General features: G+C 38.7%; 3 protein-coding genes across 3 annotated transcripts; 1 reads left to right on the top strand and 2 right to left on the bottom strand.

The window, feature by feature from the left end:
- Positions 1-3,056: 3,056 nt before the first annotated feature.
- Positions 3,057-4,337, bottom strand: LOC144516263 (putative G-protein coupled receptor). The gene has a single exon (XM_078247472.1). It carries the CDS (start codon positions 4,335-4,337, stop codon positions 3,057-3,059), a length of 1,281 nt encoding a protein of 426 aa, XP_078103598.1.
- Positions 4,338-8,095: 3,758 nt separating this feature from the next.
- On the bottom strand, positions 8,096-11,810 carry LOC144516956 (uncharacterized). The gene is made up of 6 exons (XM_078248690.1): positions 11,703-11,810; positions 11,228-11,404; positions 10,978-11,134; positions 9,969-10,144; positions 9,013-9,241; positions 8,096-8,888 (listed from the first exon to the last, which is right to left on the bottom strand). Exons 2-6 carry the CDS (start codon positions 11,384-11,386, stop codon positions 8,692-8,694), a joined length of 918 nt encoding a protein of 305 aa, XP_078104816.1. The 5' UTR covers positions 11,387-11,404; positions 11,703-11,810; the 3' UTR covers positions 8,096-8,691.
- Positions 11,811-12,159: 349 nt separating this feature from the next.
- Positions 12,160-18,298, top strand: rrp9 (ribosomal RNA processing 9, U3 small nucleolar RNA binding protein). The gene is made up of 15 exons (XM_078248689.1): positions 12,160-12,372; positions 12,529-12,623; positions 12,746-12,858; positions 12,949-13,016; positions 13,531-13,572; positions 13,689-13,815; positions 13,985-14,109; positions 14,205-14,297; positions 14,426-14,526; positions 14,620-14,754; positions 16,210-16,272; positions 16,394-16,539; positions 16,811-16,890; positions 17,041-17,114; positions 18,148-18,298. Exons 1-15 carry the CDS (start codon positions 12,289-12,291, stop codon positions 18,248-18,250), a joined length of 1,449 nt encoding a protein of 482 aa, XP_078104815.1. The 5' UTR covers positions 12,160-12,288; the 3' UTR covers positions 18,251-18,298.
- The last annotated feature ends 89 nt before the right edge of the window (positions 18,299-18,387 follow it).

The following is an 18,387-nucleotide window of genomic DNA, read 5'->3' on the forward strand; positions in this document are numbered from 1 at the left end:
TGGCAAACAGACAGCACAAGGCACAGCACACAGAAGAACATGAGGTCTTTTCATTTAGCCTACCATTAAGGACAGCCAAATAACGAGTCACAGTCGGCTGAGCTCTAGCCATGAATTCTCATTTTCTATAGAGTGGGCTTTGATCTGCAATGAATATGCTTTGTAAAAGAGATGCACAGTTGAAGTGATTGTCTAGATTTAATAAAAGCAGCCACTGAGATGGAAGGTCCTTCACTTTAATTAATAACTTATGAAGACTGCTTATATAAGCTAAAAATATTCATTAGACCGAATTGCACACTTTGAAAGCTGGGTGATGATGGTGTATTGCATATTACATACAGTATGTCATATTCAAAAGATGTGTGTCTAAATCTTTCTGAGAGAAAAGGGGCAAAAACTTGGTTGCTTTTTCAGTTTATGTATTTCTTATGGAGTAAAAAGTTTTCTTCGTATTTTTTAACACTTCCTTATCCCTTAACATCCAGTTCTCTTAAATTTCCCTTTAAAGTAGCTTTACTATAATGGTGGAAAAAAAAAATTCTATCCCACATTGAAGCAATTTGATGCTTAGACTGAGCTAATTATTTCAAACCCATGACTCTATGTTTTTATGGCTGCACAACGCCATCAAATGGGAATATTCTAGGTGTCTTGTGCATTATTGTATACACATTCCCCCGAAAGTCAGCCAGACTTATTTGGTTCCTTTGCTAACCTTTGGAACATTACTACAGTTTAACAATGTTTTGGCTGCATAGCAGGTTTTTGAAATGATTGGCCAATTGGTAAACAATTCTAGACAACCTTTAAGAGTTGACTAAAGTGGACATTAAGAATACAGTTAAAACTTTCAACCTTTATGAGAAGACCAGCATAGAAAAATGACTTCATATTATCCTTTTTTTAACATATCAATAACATATCTTCTATATGATTGTGGAGACTGTGATGACATGTATGTGTGTTTGTGGATGTGGGAGATACTTGTGTACAACAAATCTCTATGCAGGTGTATCATTTGCACGCTGTGTGTGCATACATCACTGCTTGTTCTAGGCTTCCTGTTTTATTATGTTGGCTTTGATAATAGTATTTGTCTGTACTTGTTATGAAAGTTGCATCGATACTCTGCTGCACTTACATGTGTTTACCGTCAGGAACCACATGGCACTGTGTTGCCTTGCTTTTACAAACATATCCGGATGTCTATAAATTAGGTACGTGCAGTTTTAGGCTACAAAAAGACATAGGGAGTCAAAAAGAACATTTGTTTTAAGTTTTTCGTTGGCCACTACTTTCTCTCTTGACTGATATTAAAGCAGCAGTTATTTTACTCATTTACACAGTATGTTTATAATTCTAGATGTGTTTACAGGGTTAGTGAAAATGTTGCTCAGCCTGCTCTCTTCAGTTGTTGCCTATTATCGTGTCTATCCAATGATATCCCCTAAATCTAATCTGTGGGAGAGCTGCAAAATATTTACCCACATCAACATTTTATCATCTAACTGTCTTCATTCACTGATCGTAGAAGAATATTGATGCTTAACCCAGTTTAAAAGAAAAAACTGCATATAGGCCTACCATCATTGTATATGTACAATATTTGATAAGTAAGTCATATTCATAGGTAAATGTATGAAAATATAAACAGTTGTTGATCTGCCAGTGTACACATATTAAGAGGATATTAGCGTTTAATTATTTTCTCCTTATATAATCATGTGTTAACTGGGTTCAGTCTTAGTCACAGGCCTTATAAATGTAGGATTGATACTTAATTTTGTTATATTGTATTCTATCTATTATAAATGGACATCTAGAGGACACAGAGGTCAGGAGTCAAAGTTTTTCTGCACGGAGAAAAAATGTCAAACATACAGTGATGGTGCACATGCAGGTGTTGCTAATGCAGATGGCTGTTTTTAGTGAGTATTTTTGTGATCAGAGAGAGAGATAGGAATTTCCCTTTTACATTTGAGAGCATTTAGCTGGCACAATTTTCCAAAGCAACTGAGCTCCATGATACTTTGACACATGATGGACTTTTAATGGGGAGGTTGGCTGTTGATCTCATGGTTACACCCGGCTACCCCTTCACTATAACAGGCTTTCCCTGTAAGATTAATGATTATACATGAACAGTGAGTGTAGTAAATTATTCTCTGCTGTCAGAAAATACAACAATGTTGATGAAATTAACCTCATTTACAAGATTGACTAGCCAGTCATATGTGATACTTAGGATACATCTAATCTGTTTAGTACAGACCAATGTTCTAAAGTTTACATATTGTTTGCTAGTGATGTACAGTAAGATTGAATGCTACTAAAATCTACAGTATATCAATTATTAAAGTAACCAATATTTATTTGCACATTTAAAGCGATAAGAAACAATACATTTTTGAACAAAGGTAATGTGTCTCTTTTTTGAGTACAATAAATAAAGTTCACAAAAATTCCTGCAACATAAATACAACACAACAACACTGAATTACCTGTACAAAACAATATCGCTGCTATATTGGAGCCTCATTTTAAACTCGTGAAAAATGAGTGACTGCCCACTCTCATCCTAATTATAAATTCCTTACTTCTGATATAGTATTTACCTGAAGATCTGTATACTGATTATGTTGTCATGACTTCAAGTATAATCCGATATTTATGCTCATTACTTTTTAATAAAAAAATAAAAAAATAAAGTAGCTTTGCTTAAGTAGTTAAAACAAAAGGTTGAGATTATTAATTTTATTGCTACTAGTTTTACCACAAATACAGAAACAATAATTCAAGAAACAACGTCTATTAGCTTTCTATTCCAGTATTGTTCCTAGGTATACTCTTTAGATAAAAGGATAAGAGTAGGCTATGTCAAGTTTCATAAACAATTAATTTCCTAATGCTGTATGTTAGCTTTCACTGTTTGCAATTACAGTTTACAGACATATTGCAGTCATTAAGTTCTCTGGATCACTTTTTTTTAATCTTATAGCTGCAATAGTCTAGCAGGCTGCCAATGCTACGACACAACAGTGAGGTATATGTATCTAACTGAACTCTTCAGGGATCTGTCCTGGTATCCTGAAACCAGTCTGCCCAGTTTGATCCAGAGTGCTTCTCATACTGGATGTGGTAAAACTTGCACGTGTCTCTACTGTGCAGCTGGTCCTATGGAGGAACTGCAGAATATTCTCATGGCCTGAGCCCTCATGGCTGGAGACGGCCAGCTCCACTGGCCGGGCTGAGTAGCAGCGTCTCAGCTTACAAAGTTCCTCCCGGATCTGCCGGTTAAGAAGCCCATAAAAAAATGGGTTAATAGCAAAGGAGGAATATGCCAGCCAAATGACTGTTTCCTTCAGGTCATCGGGAATCTTGGGAGTTGCATCTAACATCAGATGGAAGTGAAAGGCAAAGTAAGGCAGCCAGCAGATCAGAAACTGGCCAACAATAACCACCAGAGTGAGAGCAGCTTTACCTCCACCAAAAGGCCGGTCACGCATAATCCTATGTGGTGTGTTGCGGGTTGTGATGATGGTAGTCTGGCTGTTTATTGAGTCAGAGCGATGCTTCACTTGACTGTTTGTCCACAAGGGCAGAGGTCCATGCTGGCGGGCAGCCACACGGGCCACTTTGTACACATTACAGTAGACAGCAAAAATCACAACAGCAGGTAGGCAGAAACAGGTGACACTAAAGAACACAGAGAAGACTCGTCTGTGGTCACTGTGGCTCCAGTGCAGTGAGCAGTGTGCAGCACTGATGGAGCTCAGGCTGCCGTAAGACGGCCACCCAAAAACAGTAGACAACGCCAGCACTGCAGAGGCCACCCACACCATCACTATCACAGCTGAAGTCAGCTTCAGGGTCATCTTGATCTCATAGCGCATGGGGTGGACGATATAGTAGTAACGTTCCACACTGATGGCTGTGATGGTGAATATAGAGGCAGCTATGAGGATTACATTGAGGAAGATGTAAACTTGACACTCCAGTATAGTGAACACCACACCACCAAAGTATGGAGAGTTGGACACAATACCAAGAGGCATGAGCAAGATGGCACACAGCAGGTCCACTGTACACAGGTGGCACACAAAGGCAAATTTCCTGAGATGAGGAGCTTTTATGACAACGACCAGAACAGCAGTGTTGGATAGAAGTGCCAGAACATTCAGGGTCACCATGAAAAATATCCCTGTCAGGTTCTTGAAGTGTGTCTGCGGGTTGGGAAGGGTGCCCAGTTGTCTGCTGGGAGCTGAGGGCATTGGTGCCCAAACAGTGGTGCTGTCATTGTACTTAGGGTTCAGAAATGAACTATTTTCCTCCATGATTCATAGTGAAGGTTTTATAGTAAAAGTACACATCTGTGTTCCAGACTTCCCCATTGTTCAGTAATGAGGCGGAAGCATCCTTCAGACATCAAAGGAAATAGTCTTCACTCCTGTGTTGGAGAAAATAAAGTGCAATTAAATATTAAAGTTTATGATAAATCATAAAGACTACATTAAAACTTTAAACCTGCAATAACTAAATATTTAACCACTTGGGTGCAGCGAAAACAAGCTACACCTTTTAAGTTGATATGGTTAACATGTTAGCAAACAGATTCCTCTTAACACATCCAGCAGATACGGAGCTACATTCACATTTATTTGGAGTCGTGTTTATGTCTTTAAGTCCAATATTCACTCTGTTTTTGGTCTCCACCAACTCTTGAGCAGCTAAATGCTTCACTAGGTTCATCAGCTATTTGGTAACTGTCTGTTTGCTGTACAGGTACTTAAGTTATTTAATTGCACTTCTGTAAAGTTAGGGGACTCACGAGAACTATTTTTTAAAAGAATGGGCAAAATCGAAGCAGCTATGATCAAGATATCTTGACTTTTAGCACCTTCCTTGCCTGGTAAACGTCCACATCTTTCAAACTCTGTACCTCCAGTATGTAATGCAGGCTTTTTGCTGAGATAACCTTGATGACATCACTATGTGGTCATCAGGCTTGACAAATCTCCTCCAGAGCCACAGAAGATAGAGTTGTTGTTTTTCAGGCGGTATCACTTACCATGACAAGTAAACTAATATTTTGACATTTAAGTAGAGGATCTCCCGTTTACGCCCTGTCCAGTTTAGTGGTTCTGGGAAAGGCACAGTTAATATTCGCTAATGTATCAAAACAGAAATTTGAATTGATTACACTGATGCCTAATTAGGCCTACATGTTAAATATAAACATTCAGAGATCCTCACTGCAGCCTTGTGACCTTCGAAGGAACACACACATAAATACCTAAAGTGCCTAAAGGTACTGGAAAAGTAAATCAATAACTGTTTATGAGAATATTTAAGAAGGGATGCTCTCACTCTTTTAGTGAGCGAGGGACATGATCAATAGGAATAATTCATGGAGGACACCCTGTCTCTCCTCCATCTGTCCCCATCCTTTTGAAATATAAGATAATGAGTTTGCTTGTTGTAGCCCAGCTGCAGGGAACTGGCTGCATTGATTAGTATGTGTTCAGTGTCACCCTGCACAGCACCATCAAATAGGAAACCTCTTACCAGGATAAGTTTGACCCCTGACTATTGAGTAGTTTATTGTGAAAAACAACCAGAAAGCATTGACTGAATGTATATTCTGTGTTTACTGTACATTTTAATTTAACAAAATTCAGCAAATGCACAAACTGAATTTCAAACATCTTCTCTGCATTATTGCTTTTCATCTCTTTGTAGCGCCTTTAATGTGCCACTACATACATCCACCATCTTGTGCTGATAATCATAATCAGGTTTCAGACTGTGGAGCATGCTGTGTCCTAAATACATGTGATCACTCGCTGCCTGTGATCCAATGATGCTCTCCCCTGCTGTAATCTTCTCTGGTGAACAGCTATTGGCATGCCACATTTCAGTCAGCTTTATCCCCAGGAAGGACTACATGTATATTCTCATGCATATTATGTAAGGGTGTCCGCATTTGTCATCATGTTGCTCTTGCAGCACATGCTACATCCTTTGTCTGCAGATTTTGCTCCTGAAGTGGATGACCATTTTCAGCATCTAGTTATTTACAGTTTATTTAATTATTTAAACACCAAAACATGCAGTGGATTTTGCCTCTGTTGTAGATGTTCTGTTGTATGATGTTTTTCTACATTATAACGAGGATGACGGAATTATGCAGGTCTTTAAATCCCTCATAAATCCATGTTACAGAGTATTTTTGCCCTGTCCAGAGAAACCCCATAATCTCACCCTGTTATGACCTTCTAAATCATGTTAATAACCAATTGCAAAATGAAAAAAAAATATTGAGCATTAAATATCTAAAAGATTTCAATGTCTAAACAGACTATTCTAATACAAAATGTGTTTCAGTAGATGCAATTTAAGTTAAAGATGAGGATGTGTTTTGCATTACTCTACATAATTAGCCTCATTGAGAAATAAAAGACACAAAAAATAGTATTAGATGAATTGCAGTACATTTCCATTACTGTATATACTGTAGCAACATGTTGATGTACATATGCTAATATTGTAATTGTAGAGTGCATCAGATTCCACCAAAGACGTCAAAGTAAAATCACAATTAAAGGCCCTATCCTACATATCCAGGTATGAGTAACCATTTGAGGGCCGCCATGTGTGACGGGTGGACCTTTTGTCCGGTCTGTTATTCGTAATGCTAAAAGTTCATGTTCAAAACCACCAGGAATTTTTTATATTATTTTAGATACCACTGGTTTATATCATCAGTTACCTCAGAGTGTTCTTAAATGTCTTAAGGCCCTTGTCTTAACCTAATAGATTTCATTTCTACAATTAAAAATTCATTACTAATCAAAATTTCACTAGATTGCAATATGCCAGGATTTCGAATCAATATATGATTTGTAACATTGACCTTCAATTTTGTTGACTCAAACATCTTCCTCAGTCTTTCACATTCTCAAACACATGCATGGTGCTCAAACTATTCTGTTGGTAATTCTCAAGCCTCTTGTATATTTTAATGTCAGCCTCAGACATATATAACAGATAAATGATGAAAGAATTAATAAGGAATCTAAAGCTCTCAGGAATGGAGTGATAAGAGAAAAACATTATAGAGCCTACTGTATTCTTTTTAATTATCAAATGCACTAAACATTTTGTCAGCATTTATATTGCTGTATATGAACCCCACTCATTATCTAAGCTTAGTCTTATAACGCCATAACCACTTACTTACACAAAAACATACCAAACAACTCTTACATTTTGACAAATTGGCTGTAGCTCCTCCAAAAGGTTTTCTCTGACTTTTGTAAAGTTGAGTACTTCCAAATTATGGCGATGACTCTTCTGTGAATCCTTTAAATCAAACTCAGTGCTCAGGTGTTGTTTTCTGGTGTATAAGAGTGCTGGTCCACCTTACAGAGATCTATTAGGAGCTAATGCAAAAACTGTGGGAAACAAAAGTCGTAGAGTATCCCCCAAAAAAGACATATGAGACTTGGTAAAGGACCCCAGGGAGAGCTGACACTGACAGAGAGTTGATGTGCTGTGCTTCCACTGAGACAACACAGCTGGCTGAGCCAAAGTAGGGGGGGGGGGAGGAGCCAGCAATTGGTGATTGTTCAAATCACATCTTTCAAGACAAGATGACTCTATCAAACCACCACCCGCTAACATTAACTATGTCCCACACACACACTCTCTTTCATCAGTCAGTATGTGGCAGTGACTGTCACACACTATCCACTATGCCTGCCTTTACAGATGTTCCTCTATTCTCCTCTACAGAGCTTCAGAGAACGAACACACACACACACACACACACACACTAAAGGATTGGTTGGATTTGCTCATTTAATTCACCAATTTACAATCTTCTTAAAATGGAGTTAATCGTATTCCTAATTGATTTAGATTTTTTTTTTTTCAAGTAATAGTAACCATTTAAAAACAGTAGTTTGAGAGTTGATCATTAGTTAAATAGGAGCGTAACAAAAGGCTCAGCGCTGACACCTATTGGTTGCTGGGAAAATAAATGTATGTAAATGATGTAAGAAAGGGTCCAAGTTAAGATAACAGAAGGATATCAGTTCTAAGGGTTTATTGGCCCTCGCGTAGGTAAGCACAACAAACAGAGAACTGATGTAATAGATGTTGTGGAAGCAGGGAGATTAATTATCACGTACAGCATATTTTGCAACTGCAAACAAAACTATTCTAGAAACACAGTATCACTTGGTGTAATGCAGTTTGTGATGAACAGGGTACAAATGGCAACCCTATTTTTTAAAACAGAAAGTTATAACAGTATAAATGTTAAACAAAGAACAACTTCACATACTTGTTATTTAGACACAGCCACTTACTAACTCAAATTAAATAAGAACACTTGGTTGTTTTTACCACTGACGAGTACACGTGACATTTTATAGTGCTGTTAAACGTCTTGGTAGAGTCACCAGATGAAACGTTTCGAACACACGACCGACAACAACAGCTGTAAAAAACGAAGAACTCTAAAAAGTGTTAAAAAAATAACTAACTAGGCTACCTAACTTCAAGCACGAGATACCAATACTGAATAAACTACAGGACAGGTGGATTAAAAAACCTGCAACCTGTCACACATTTCTATCAGGCATGAAAAACTGGTGACCAACAGATGAAGGCAGACAACAAACGTTATACCTGAGAATCATTTCTCATTTCTCCATTTTCAGGGAGGAGTGAAGCATCTTGGCAAAAGCTTTGAATAGCTTTGTTTTCAGCTTTACCCATACCTAGTCTCTTCTTTAATAGTTTGTCCTCATTATTCAACTTTGTGCGGATTGCAGTTTTTATTTGGCTGCTATCAACGCCGAATTTGAGTGCCACGTGATCTGCAAGAAGAAGCAAAACAAACAAACAATTTTAATCACCATTTTGCATTATCACATTCATAAATAATGAGAATCTACCAAGAAGGTCTATGTGCTTGAAATTCAAAAATGTTCTCTATCTTACCAATTATACTTCTCAAGATCTCAGGGGGGAGTTGAGGCTTGTGGCAATCTTCTCCGGTGAAGGTGTTCCTCCGGCCCTGCAGAGAGTGTGTGGCCAACGTTTCTCTGTCAAAAAGTATCATCAGCAGTGCCGACGTGTACTTTTTGTAGTCTGCGATTTCTGCAATACGCTCATAAAGATTTCTTGGTACACGGAGATTCTCTGAGAGATACAACAAGTTCTGATCGTCCTGTGGGCAGAGAAGAAAAATGTTAACTATAAATGTATTAAGATGCTTTAATGGCTAAATCTGACACCATCACTTTTGTAAAATTGTCTTATACCTATTACCTGGAAAATCTTGAAACAGGAGCACTGATAATTAGCTCTCCAACGATAACAGAATTTAAAGTGCTCATATTATGCTCATTTTCAGTTTCATAATTGTATTTAGAGTTTGTACCAGACTAGGTTTATGTGGTTTAATTTTCAAAAAACATATTTTGTTGTACTGCACATTGCTGCAGATCCTCTTTTCACCCTGTGTGTTGAGCTCTCCGTTTTAGCTACAGAGTGAGGCATCTAACTTCTGTTCCATCTTTGTTGGGAGTCGCACATGCGCAGTACCTAGGTCAGCACAGCTAGCTAGTCAGTTGCAGAGTATGAGGTTGTGCCACGCTAGCAGCTAGACGAGCATTATAACGTGTGTTACAAAGTGACGCACGTTCGTCACGGAAGTAAATGCTGGACTACAATAGAGCTGTTTGGAGCAGTTTGTGAACAGTGTTTTCTGTTGGAGATGGTAAATCCCTTTGGGGTGGACTTTGGGCATTTTTCACTTTGTAAACCTATAATGTGAACAAAAAGATTTATAACACAATAAAGGGAAGGGGAAAAGCCAAAAAGCATAATATGAACGGAGCAATCTTCCCAAAATCGTGCTGTTATTAGAAGACATGGAGGATATGAGCACTGACCTCTGAGATATTATGATCCTCTCTCATCTCATCCTCAGGATCAGCCAGGAAAGAGATAGTTTTATCTTGAGAGTTCTGCTGTGCTGCTGCTGCCTCGCCTCCTTGGAGAACGTGATCCAGAGTGACTCGCAGTTCATGTGCTGTGTGCCTCATCTGCATCATGAGAGTGTTCATCTCTGTAAAAAGTGTCAAACCACTTTAGAAATGCTGAAACAGAGTAAGTTTATTCATATAATAGTTAACATTAAATGGCATGTAACTCAGGGCCTTAGCTAGGATTTTAGTAGAACCCCTCCCACCGACAAAACTTTTGACATGCCAACAGCCAAAAAAAAAGTATCTAGAAAATCACAACAATTTCACATTTTATCTTTCATTTAACTGCTCATTATATGTTTATCTCTCTACATGGTGGTCTTAATCCCTACATGTATTTACAGGTATGTAAAACATAATAAATCCTTTTTATTTAATTTGGTAATACTTTTTAACAGGTCTGTAATTTTCTTAGAATTTGCTAAATAATTTCCTGAAATTAAATATGCAGTTTGATACCAATTGTAAGGCCAATAGGAATGTCCTTGGAAGAGGACAATGTATTCACAGATAAAAAGTCATTCATTTTTTCAGTAATTACTGAGTTAATTCTCAAAATATGTTCAATGGTATGCTCGCCTGTAGACGGGTATAACATCTTTACATGATCTGCTGTGCACGGACTAAAAACCTCTGTAGGTTACACTATTAACTGTAGTTACATTGACAATGTAAGTGTCCCTTTATTTAGTACCAAATTGAATTGGGTTTTTCTCCGTAGAAGCCTTCTTGCAAATGATTCCAAAATTACAGACACAAATAATAAAGCATCACCTGTAACAAACTATTCTTTGTCTGAATTGTTTTGGTTTAAAAAACAATATCAGAATCAACCTTAAAAAGCCCAACATGTGTTATACGCCTTCCCTGGCTATATTAATTCATTAATTAACAGTCATCTTTTTCCACCCACCTTTCAGCTCCCTCAGCTCTCTCTCGGCCAAAATTCTACATCTGCGTTCATATTTGAGTTGTGCCTGCAGTTGCTCTATTTTCATGAGGAGACTGATGGTGTCTGTTCTGATGCCTGGGCTTGCAATATTTTCTTCATCAAATTCAATGGTTTCATGCTGCCAAATGAGAAGAAATCACATGAACAGATTCCATGTGTAGTAAGGTAAACAACAGTTGTTTTTTATGCACAGTGAAATAGCATCTCTCACCTCATTGTTTGGAAAAGGAGGTGAGTAGCTGGACTCCTGAGCCAACTTGTACTTATCCTCCATTGGATCACAGCCAAACTCCTGGGCATCAGGGCCGATTTTTATCATCTTGACTGGTGGTTGTGTTGTACCCGCTCCTGCGTCTCTCTTGGGTGGCATGGGGTTAAACAAAATAATCTGGGAGAGTAAAGATTGATCAGTTGAAGTTGAAGCATTGCTTTTCTGCACAAGATGGAGTCAAACTTTTGAGTAAAACTTTTTCAGTCGCTCAACGTTGTTTGACTGTTCATTTTACAGACATTTGAGACAAAGATGAAAAGTTAGTTCACGTCGCATCCCCCTCCCCCTGCCTCCTCAACCCCTCCTACTAGCTTCCAGATTGCCTCCAGCTAGAGCCACTGAGTGATACAAACTGTCTTTTAAATACATTATCAAATGCATGCGATATGTAATGTTAGGCGGTTCAGAGGCTCACCTGGCCGTTCAGCTCTACTTCACGGATAAACTGTAACCACACTCAGTGAGGACAGAGCCAGCACAGTAAATGCAAATACTGCGTAGTAGAGGAAGTAGTAGTACTACTGCAGTAGTGCAGTACATAGATCCTGATGCAATTACGGCTAATTTTTAACAGCCGCGCAAAACGTTTTCGGTTAAATATGTGTGAAATACTGCTCCTGCATTTATCTTTTAGTGTGCATGGTATACATTTGTAAAAAAAATATTGTATTGTGAAAATTATATTTTTTACAATTATGTGCGGAACAAAGCTCCGAAAACTTATTCCCCGAGGGAAGTATTTTACCTCAGTACAGTTTCCTGCTCATCTAAATTCTTGATTGAACCAATGGAAATTCTGAGTTTTAAGAAAAGGCGGGGCGCTTTGTAGACGGGCTTTGGAACTGTGAAGATCAGCCAATCGCCGTCTATCTTTAAACGTGACTTCAGCTTCCTAGTTTGGTTGCAGTGTACCCATGTGGGTTCTATGTTGACTTGCTGCCTTTAAGAAAGTTGATGAGTTAACTATATCTACAGTTTACTTTGAAACGCCGCTTGTCACAATGTCTTCGCCTTTCTTTATGAAGAAAAAAGAAAACCCCAAATTTGCTAAAAAGGGGAAAAATACAGCAGTGCTGAAACGAAAGGTAAGTGAGCTGACTGTTAGCAAGTAAGCTAAACCCGAGTAACGTTAGCAAACCAGCAGGTTCACACATGCGATTTACCAGCTCCAGCTAGCTGTTCTAACTCGGTCACTCATTGTATGCCATTACAAACCCTCCGTTTTCTTTCTCCTGTTGCAGGCTGATGGGGACTCCGGTGGAAAGAGCAAACTACGAGCCAAGAAACCCAACTCCAAACACAACGAAGAGATTTCCAGCGACTCTGAGACAGAGAGGTTCATTTCTGATGTGCTTACTTGGGGTTATGCATTGATGACCGCTGTTTGGTCCCGATTTTAAAGCACTTAACTAACACAGCAGTTGTAAATTGGTTGTGCTTTTGTTTCTTATTGCTCAGTCCTGTAGTGCCCAGAAAAAGACATTCCAAGGAAGAGATTGATTATGAGGAAACACCACAGGAGAAGAAGCTTAGATTAGCCAAACTTTACCTCGAACAGCTAAAGGAAGAAGGTATGCTTGTATTATCCAAACATCATAACTTCGAGGTCTAACATTACTTGTATGACTGTATGTATGTATTGTGTGATCTGAATGCATCAGAGGAAGATAAAGCAGAAGAAGATTCATTTGAGACTGATCTGATTGCTGGAAGACTTCAAGAAGATGTGGTAAGAATTCTTTATGTATTAAAATCCATCATAGTGGCATAGACATCAGAGTGTAATTGCCACTAGGGACATGAGACATGACCCCCACACACACACACACACACACTTTTAATGATCCTGTCACTGTCCACCACCACAGCCTGTCGTTTTTGTGCGTTTATTTTAGTGACTGTAGTTTCAGTTTGATCATTACATTTAATAAAACAGCTAACATAATGTGTGGATCTCTGAGCACATAAAAATGTTGATATGCTCAACTGGGTCACATGAATGTATTAGTGTTTGCAGCAATATCATTTTTATTTCAAATTATTTCACCCCTGGTTTTGCAAGTGTGGGGGGTATCAGGTGTTTGTTGGGGGTTTGACTTCATTGTGTCTCCTCACCTGGCTTCCAAACTAAACCTGTGTCCTTGATCTTGGACACAGTATTTCTTTTGGGATTTAATGTGAGATCAATTGTCATGCACTGGTCTATGTTTTTGATTTAGCTGTGTATGTGATTTGTCTCTCAGTTTGAACAAAAAGGAAAGCTTCAGCGGCTTATTGCCAAAGATGTAAGTATGGGGATTTGTATCCCTTCAATCTCGACAACGTGTCTTAATATTTCAAGGGAAAAAAGTTGTTTATGATCAGACTGACTCTTTATTTAATTTCTGGTCTTGTCTTTTAGCTCATGCCGCCGGATGCTTCAGAAATCAGGGTGTTAAGAGGACACAAACTTCCAATTACCTGTCTGGTCATCAGCTCTGATGACAAGTTCATCTTTTCTGCTGCCAAAGACTGCTCCATCATTAAGTGTTAGTATATATTAAAATCCTGAAAATCCATGGTTTGTGATACTACAGAGAAGTATGTATGAAAATTGAGGGGGGGAAACGGAATGATGTGGATAAATATGAAAATCGTCCGCCTGTTGCTGAGATTAATGGTCTGAGTTTCAATTCATGGTTTTTCTTATATCTTCAGGGGATGTTGAGACTGGGAAGAAACTGCACATAATACCTGGCGGAAGGAAAGGTACAGAGGATCGGCATGTTGGACATACAGCGCATATCCTGTGTATGGCCATATCATCAGATGGAAAATACTTGGTAAGTAGTATTCTCTCAGCATCCTGCTTTGGCCAGTAGTTTGCCAAAATGCGACCTCACATTGTAACAGGACCCTCTTTCTCCACATATTTTAGGCCACTGGAGACGTGAACAAACTGATCATGATCTGGGAGGCAGAAACATGTAAACATCTATACAAATTCACAGGACACAAAGGGCCTGTTTCGGTACGTTCTCCCTCTTTCTCTCTCAGTTACATGGAAGAACCCTTTTTTTTTTTTATCTTACCAGTTGTGTAGCTATTGTGGTGCTGAGGTCATCCTGTGAATCATATTAAATGTGTTTTCTTTCTCAGGGTCTTTCATTCAGGAAGGGAACTCATGATCTGTACAGCGCCTCTCATGATCGCTCAATAAAGGTGTGGAATGTGGACGAGAACGCGTATGTGGAAACTCTGTGAGTAACTAATCAGAAAATAATTGATCTCACTCCGAAGCACTTGCATTTGTCTTGAAAGTGTGAATTAACTGCGATTGTGACTCGCTGTAGCTTTGGGCATCAGGACGCCATCACAGGACTGGACAGTCTGAGCCGTGAGTGCTGTGTGACTGCAGGAGGAAGGGACCGCTCAGTGCGGGTGTGGAAGATAGCCGAGGAATCTCAGCTGGTGTTCCACGGCCACGAGTGAGTGTCCTTTCTCTGTTGTTTTTGTGTCTCGCTGTTTGCACCATTGAATTCATGCCTTGTCTTCTGTCAGTTCCATATGAGAACACTGTGCATTACAATAATTAAGAGGCACATTTTAGTACTGTCAAGTTAGGAAGTATTACTTTTCAAAGTTGAAGGCTTTTTCCCGAGTGAGCAGTGAAGGGTTTACAACAATCAAAAAAAAGTAGTGAGGTGATAATCTAAGACCAGTTTTTGTCACTTAAATGCCATACAGTATATTTAATTTATAATTCATAATGTATGCATGTAATGATTGATGTATGCAGAATGCTACATAGTCTTAAGAATTAACTTTTGAATATACATATTTTTTTAAATGAGCTTGACAATTGTCCAAGAATCTTACATTGTTTGAGTTATGTTTATTCCTTAAACACTGACATAAGTAAACGAAATATTGATACAATAATAAGAACATAAACCGTTAAAAACAATGAGATGAGAGACACGCAGGAGCCGGCCCTTGAAGATTTTCTTGGGAGCAATGGTGAAACTGTGAAAACAGTTACTACAAATCAGAAAAATATACCGCAAAGGAGACGAGTATTGTAAAAATGAGTTGCTACAGTATTATGAGTATGACTAGTGAAAGAATAATAAGTCTGAATTGGAAGTACAAAAGAGTAATCAACCCTGCAAACGTATATACATCCACAAAAGTAAAAAGAATAGATCATCAACAGCAGTAATCAACAGTTACGTAGAAGGTTACATTAGTAACGCATTAAATCCAGACAGCTAGTATAGAGAATGTGAAGTTGCATTAGGAAGTAACATATTCTGATTTCCTTTTTTCATTTAATGTAGCACATTAATTTAGAACGGTAAACGGTCAGTTTCACCTGAGGCCTGTACTACGAATCAAGATCAACATGCCCTGGATTTATTTCAGTAACCGCGATACCACATGAGCTGTGTCACGACGGTGGTTATCAACTAGTTCAATCAACCCAGGGGTTCGATCAATCGAGTATTGATTGGTCAGTAGGCGGTGCTTTTACACCAGTTGATCTCCAATCTCCAACATGTGTTCAGCATAAGATACCACGGCGATTTAACCCGGTAACAAGTGATCCACCGTTGTGATACACAAAACCCTGGGTTGAACCTGAAGTTACCTCGTTAACGCCAAATCTTGCCTCGTAGTACAGGCCTCTGAACTCTTTAGTAGGTGTCATATCCCTACAGGTGTCAATTCTACACATTGGTATCGGCTGAAGAATTTGCAATCGGTGCATCTCTAACTGTAATGTGTTAGGGTTGTCTTGTGACTCCTCCTTTGCCTTCTTGTTTTCTAATGTCCTTTTTAGCTTTTATAAATAATCCAACATCTCTAATATTCTTCTATATGTCTTGCAGTTCCTGTTAGACTAACATTGTTTGCTTTGTCACTGTTGTCTCTCCCTACAGGGGTTCAATTGATTGTATCCAGCTCATAAACGAGGAGCACATGATAACAGGCGCTGATGATGGGTGAGGCAGTAGCAGCTTTTACAGTCATATTTTACAGTTTTTTTTTTTTTTTTTTTTCAGAATCTTAACAGATTAATTTGTTTCTCTTGCATACCCTCTCTCAATTTCTGAATGACCTCAGCTCTGTGTCTCTGTGGAGTGTCAACAAGAAGAAGCCTCTCTGCACAGTTAAGCAGGCTCACGGTCGCCATGGTGATGCAGGGCTGGAGCAGCCTCATTGGGTCGCCTCGGTAGCAGCGCTTCAAAACTCGGATACAGTCGCCTCAGGTGCCTCTGGCTGTGAGGGTCCTCCTTACCAGCTTTTTAATATCTCGCATACGTTCACTTCATGTGCTGGACGCATTACATTCAACCTTTTCACAGTTGTCTTTTATGAATGCAAATTTAATCAATATAATTAATGAACTTGGTCCTGATTAAGTGTCTGGAAAAACCCATATGTAGAACAGTTGATGCATTTATGTTTAGCTTAGCTATATTTACGATGTTCTGCTGTCTGTAGTGATGCCAATTAGTTACGATGGTTTCTTCTGTGTAGGTTCACACAACTCACAGGTGCAGCTGTGGAAGTGTGGCCAGAATTACCGTGGGCTGCAGCCTCTATTCAGTGTGCCCGTGGTAAGCGTACTTCCTCCTCTGGAAAAAGGTCACATTTGCATAAGATGTGTTTTTAGCCAATTATACACGTTCTTTAAAATGCATTCCTGGCCGCCATAACAGCGGTCTCAAAATATCTTATTGTGTCGCTTCCTCTGCTTTCTCTCTCAGTCCGGTTTCATCAACAGTCTGAAGTTTTCGAGCTCCGGTCAGTTCTTGGTGGCAGGAGTTGGACAGGAGCACAGGTAACTGAACTTATGAGCACGTTTCCATGGAAACCGTCTGTAGAGGTCCTATCAACTTACTAAATGGCAGTGCAGGTTCATGCTCAGTAAATGAAATGCGCACTAGATGGCAGTGTTAATCCATCTCTCAGCCTTTGTCACAGGTGCAAAAACATTTCATCTGTTCCAGTATTCTTGGAAGACGTGCTAGTAGCTTGAAATGGCATCAGTTGATTGAAATGAACTCAAGAACAAGTCCTTTTACATTGGGAAATATATTTGTATTTTTATGTAGGTGAATTCCAGAAAATGTACACGTAATGATGGCTGTTTATTATTTATGGTGAACAGTGGATAATTAAACAGCCACACACCTGGAATTAATAATTAACTATTCATTTAGTTGTTCAGAGGTTGTTGTTGCCTTTGACAGTACATCTTAACCCTTGTGGTGTTTTCCATTCGACCATGCATCGTCCTAATCCTCCCAGGTCAAAACTGAAAATCGACACTTTTTCGTCTCTTTTTCAACACTCTTGGCGCTTCTTTCAATGTTTTTGTCGCTATATTTATTTTTTTATGTTAACGCTTTTTTTTTCACTATCGTGTATACACATTACTAACATCAACATATTACCCCTAGTTTTGCACTTATTTTGGGAATTTACTGTAATAGGAAGTCTAGCAACCAGCATCAAGCATTAGCAGCATTAGCCAGACTGGGGGGTTCAATACAAATTCTGTGATCAGTTTGAAATGATGTGATCCCACACAGACATTTTAAATATTGGGTGGTATTTGCTCTGATTTCAGTGTCTGATTAACATTGATTTACTTTTTCCACAAAGGTTTGAGGCACTGCTAGAAGAGGTTAACCACCACTGTTGGTTGATCCGTTTAAAACATAGAAAACGATCTGAAACGACAGAGTGGATCATAAAACAAGCTTTTATTTCTTTTTCTTTTTTAGGTTTTGTTTCAAATGCTATCTGTATGATGTAGTCTGTTTGTATCTGTTACCTCTGATTCTACGTTTGTTTGTTTTTATCTGCAGGTTGGGTCGATGGTGGAGACTAAGAGAGGCCAAGAATGGGATCTATGTTATTCCTCTTAAAAGGAAACCTCCAAATCCAGAGGAAGCCAAGATGACTGAATAGTGGACTGTTAAGTGTCTTTTATTTTGTAAATTAAACGTTTAAAAACTGCCTATGTATCTTATTTTTGTATATCCTCTATTTGAGAATAAAAATCTAAAGGTTAAAAACTATATTCAGATATACAGGTTTTTTGCTGC

The sequence above is a fragment of the Sander vitreus genome, chromosome 4 (assembly GCF_031162955.1).
Source record: "Sander vitreus isolate 19-12246 chromosome 4, sanVit1, whole genome shotgun sequence".
NCBI lineage: Eukaryota > Metazoa > Chordata > Actinopteri > Perciformes > Percidae > Sander > Sander vitreus.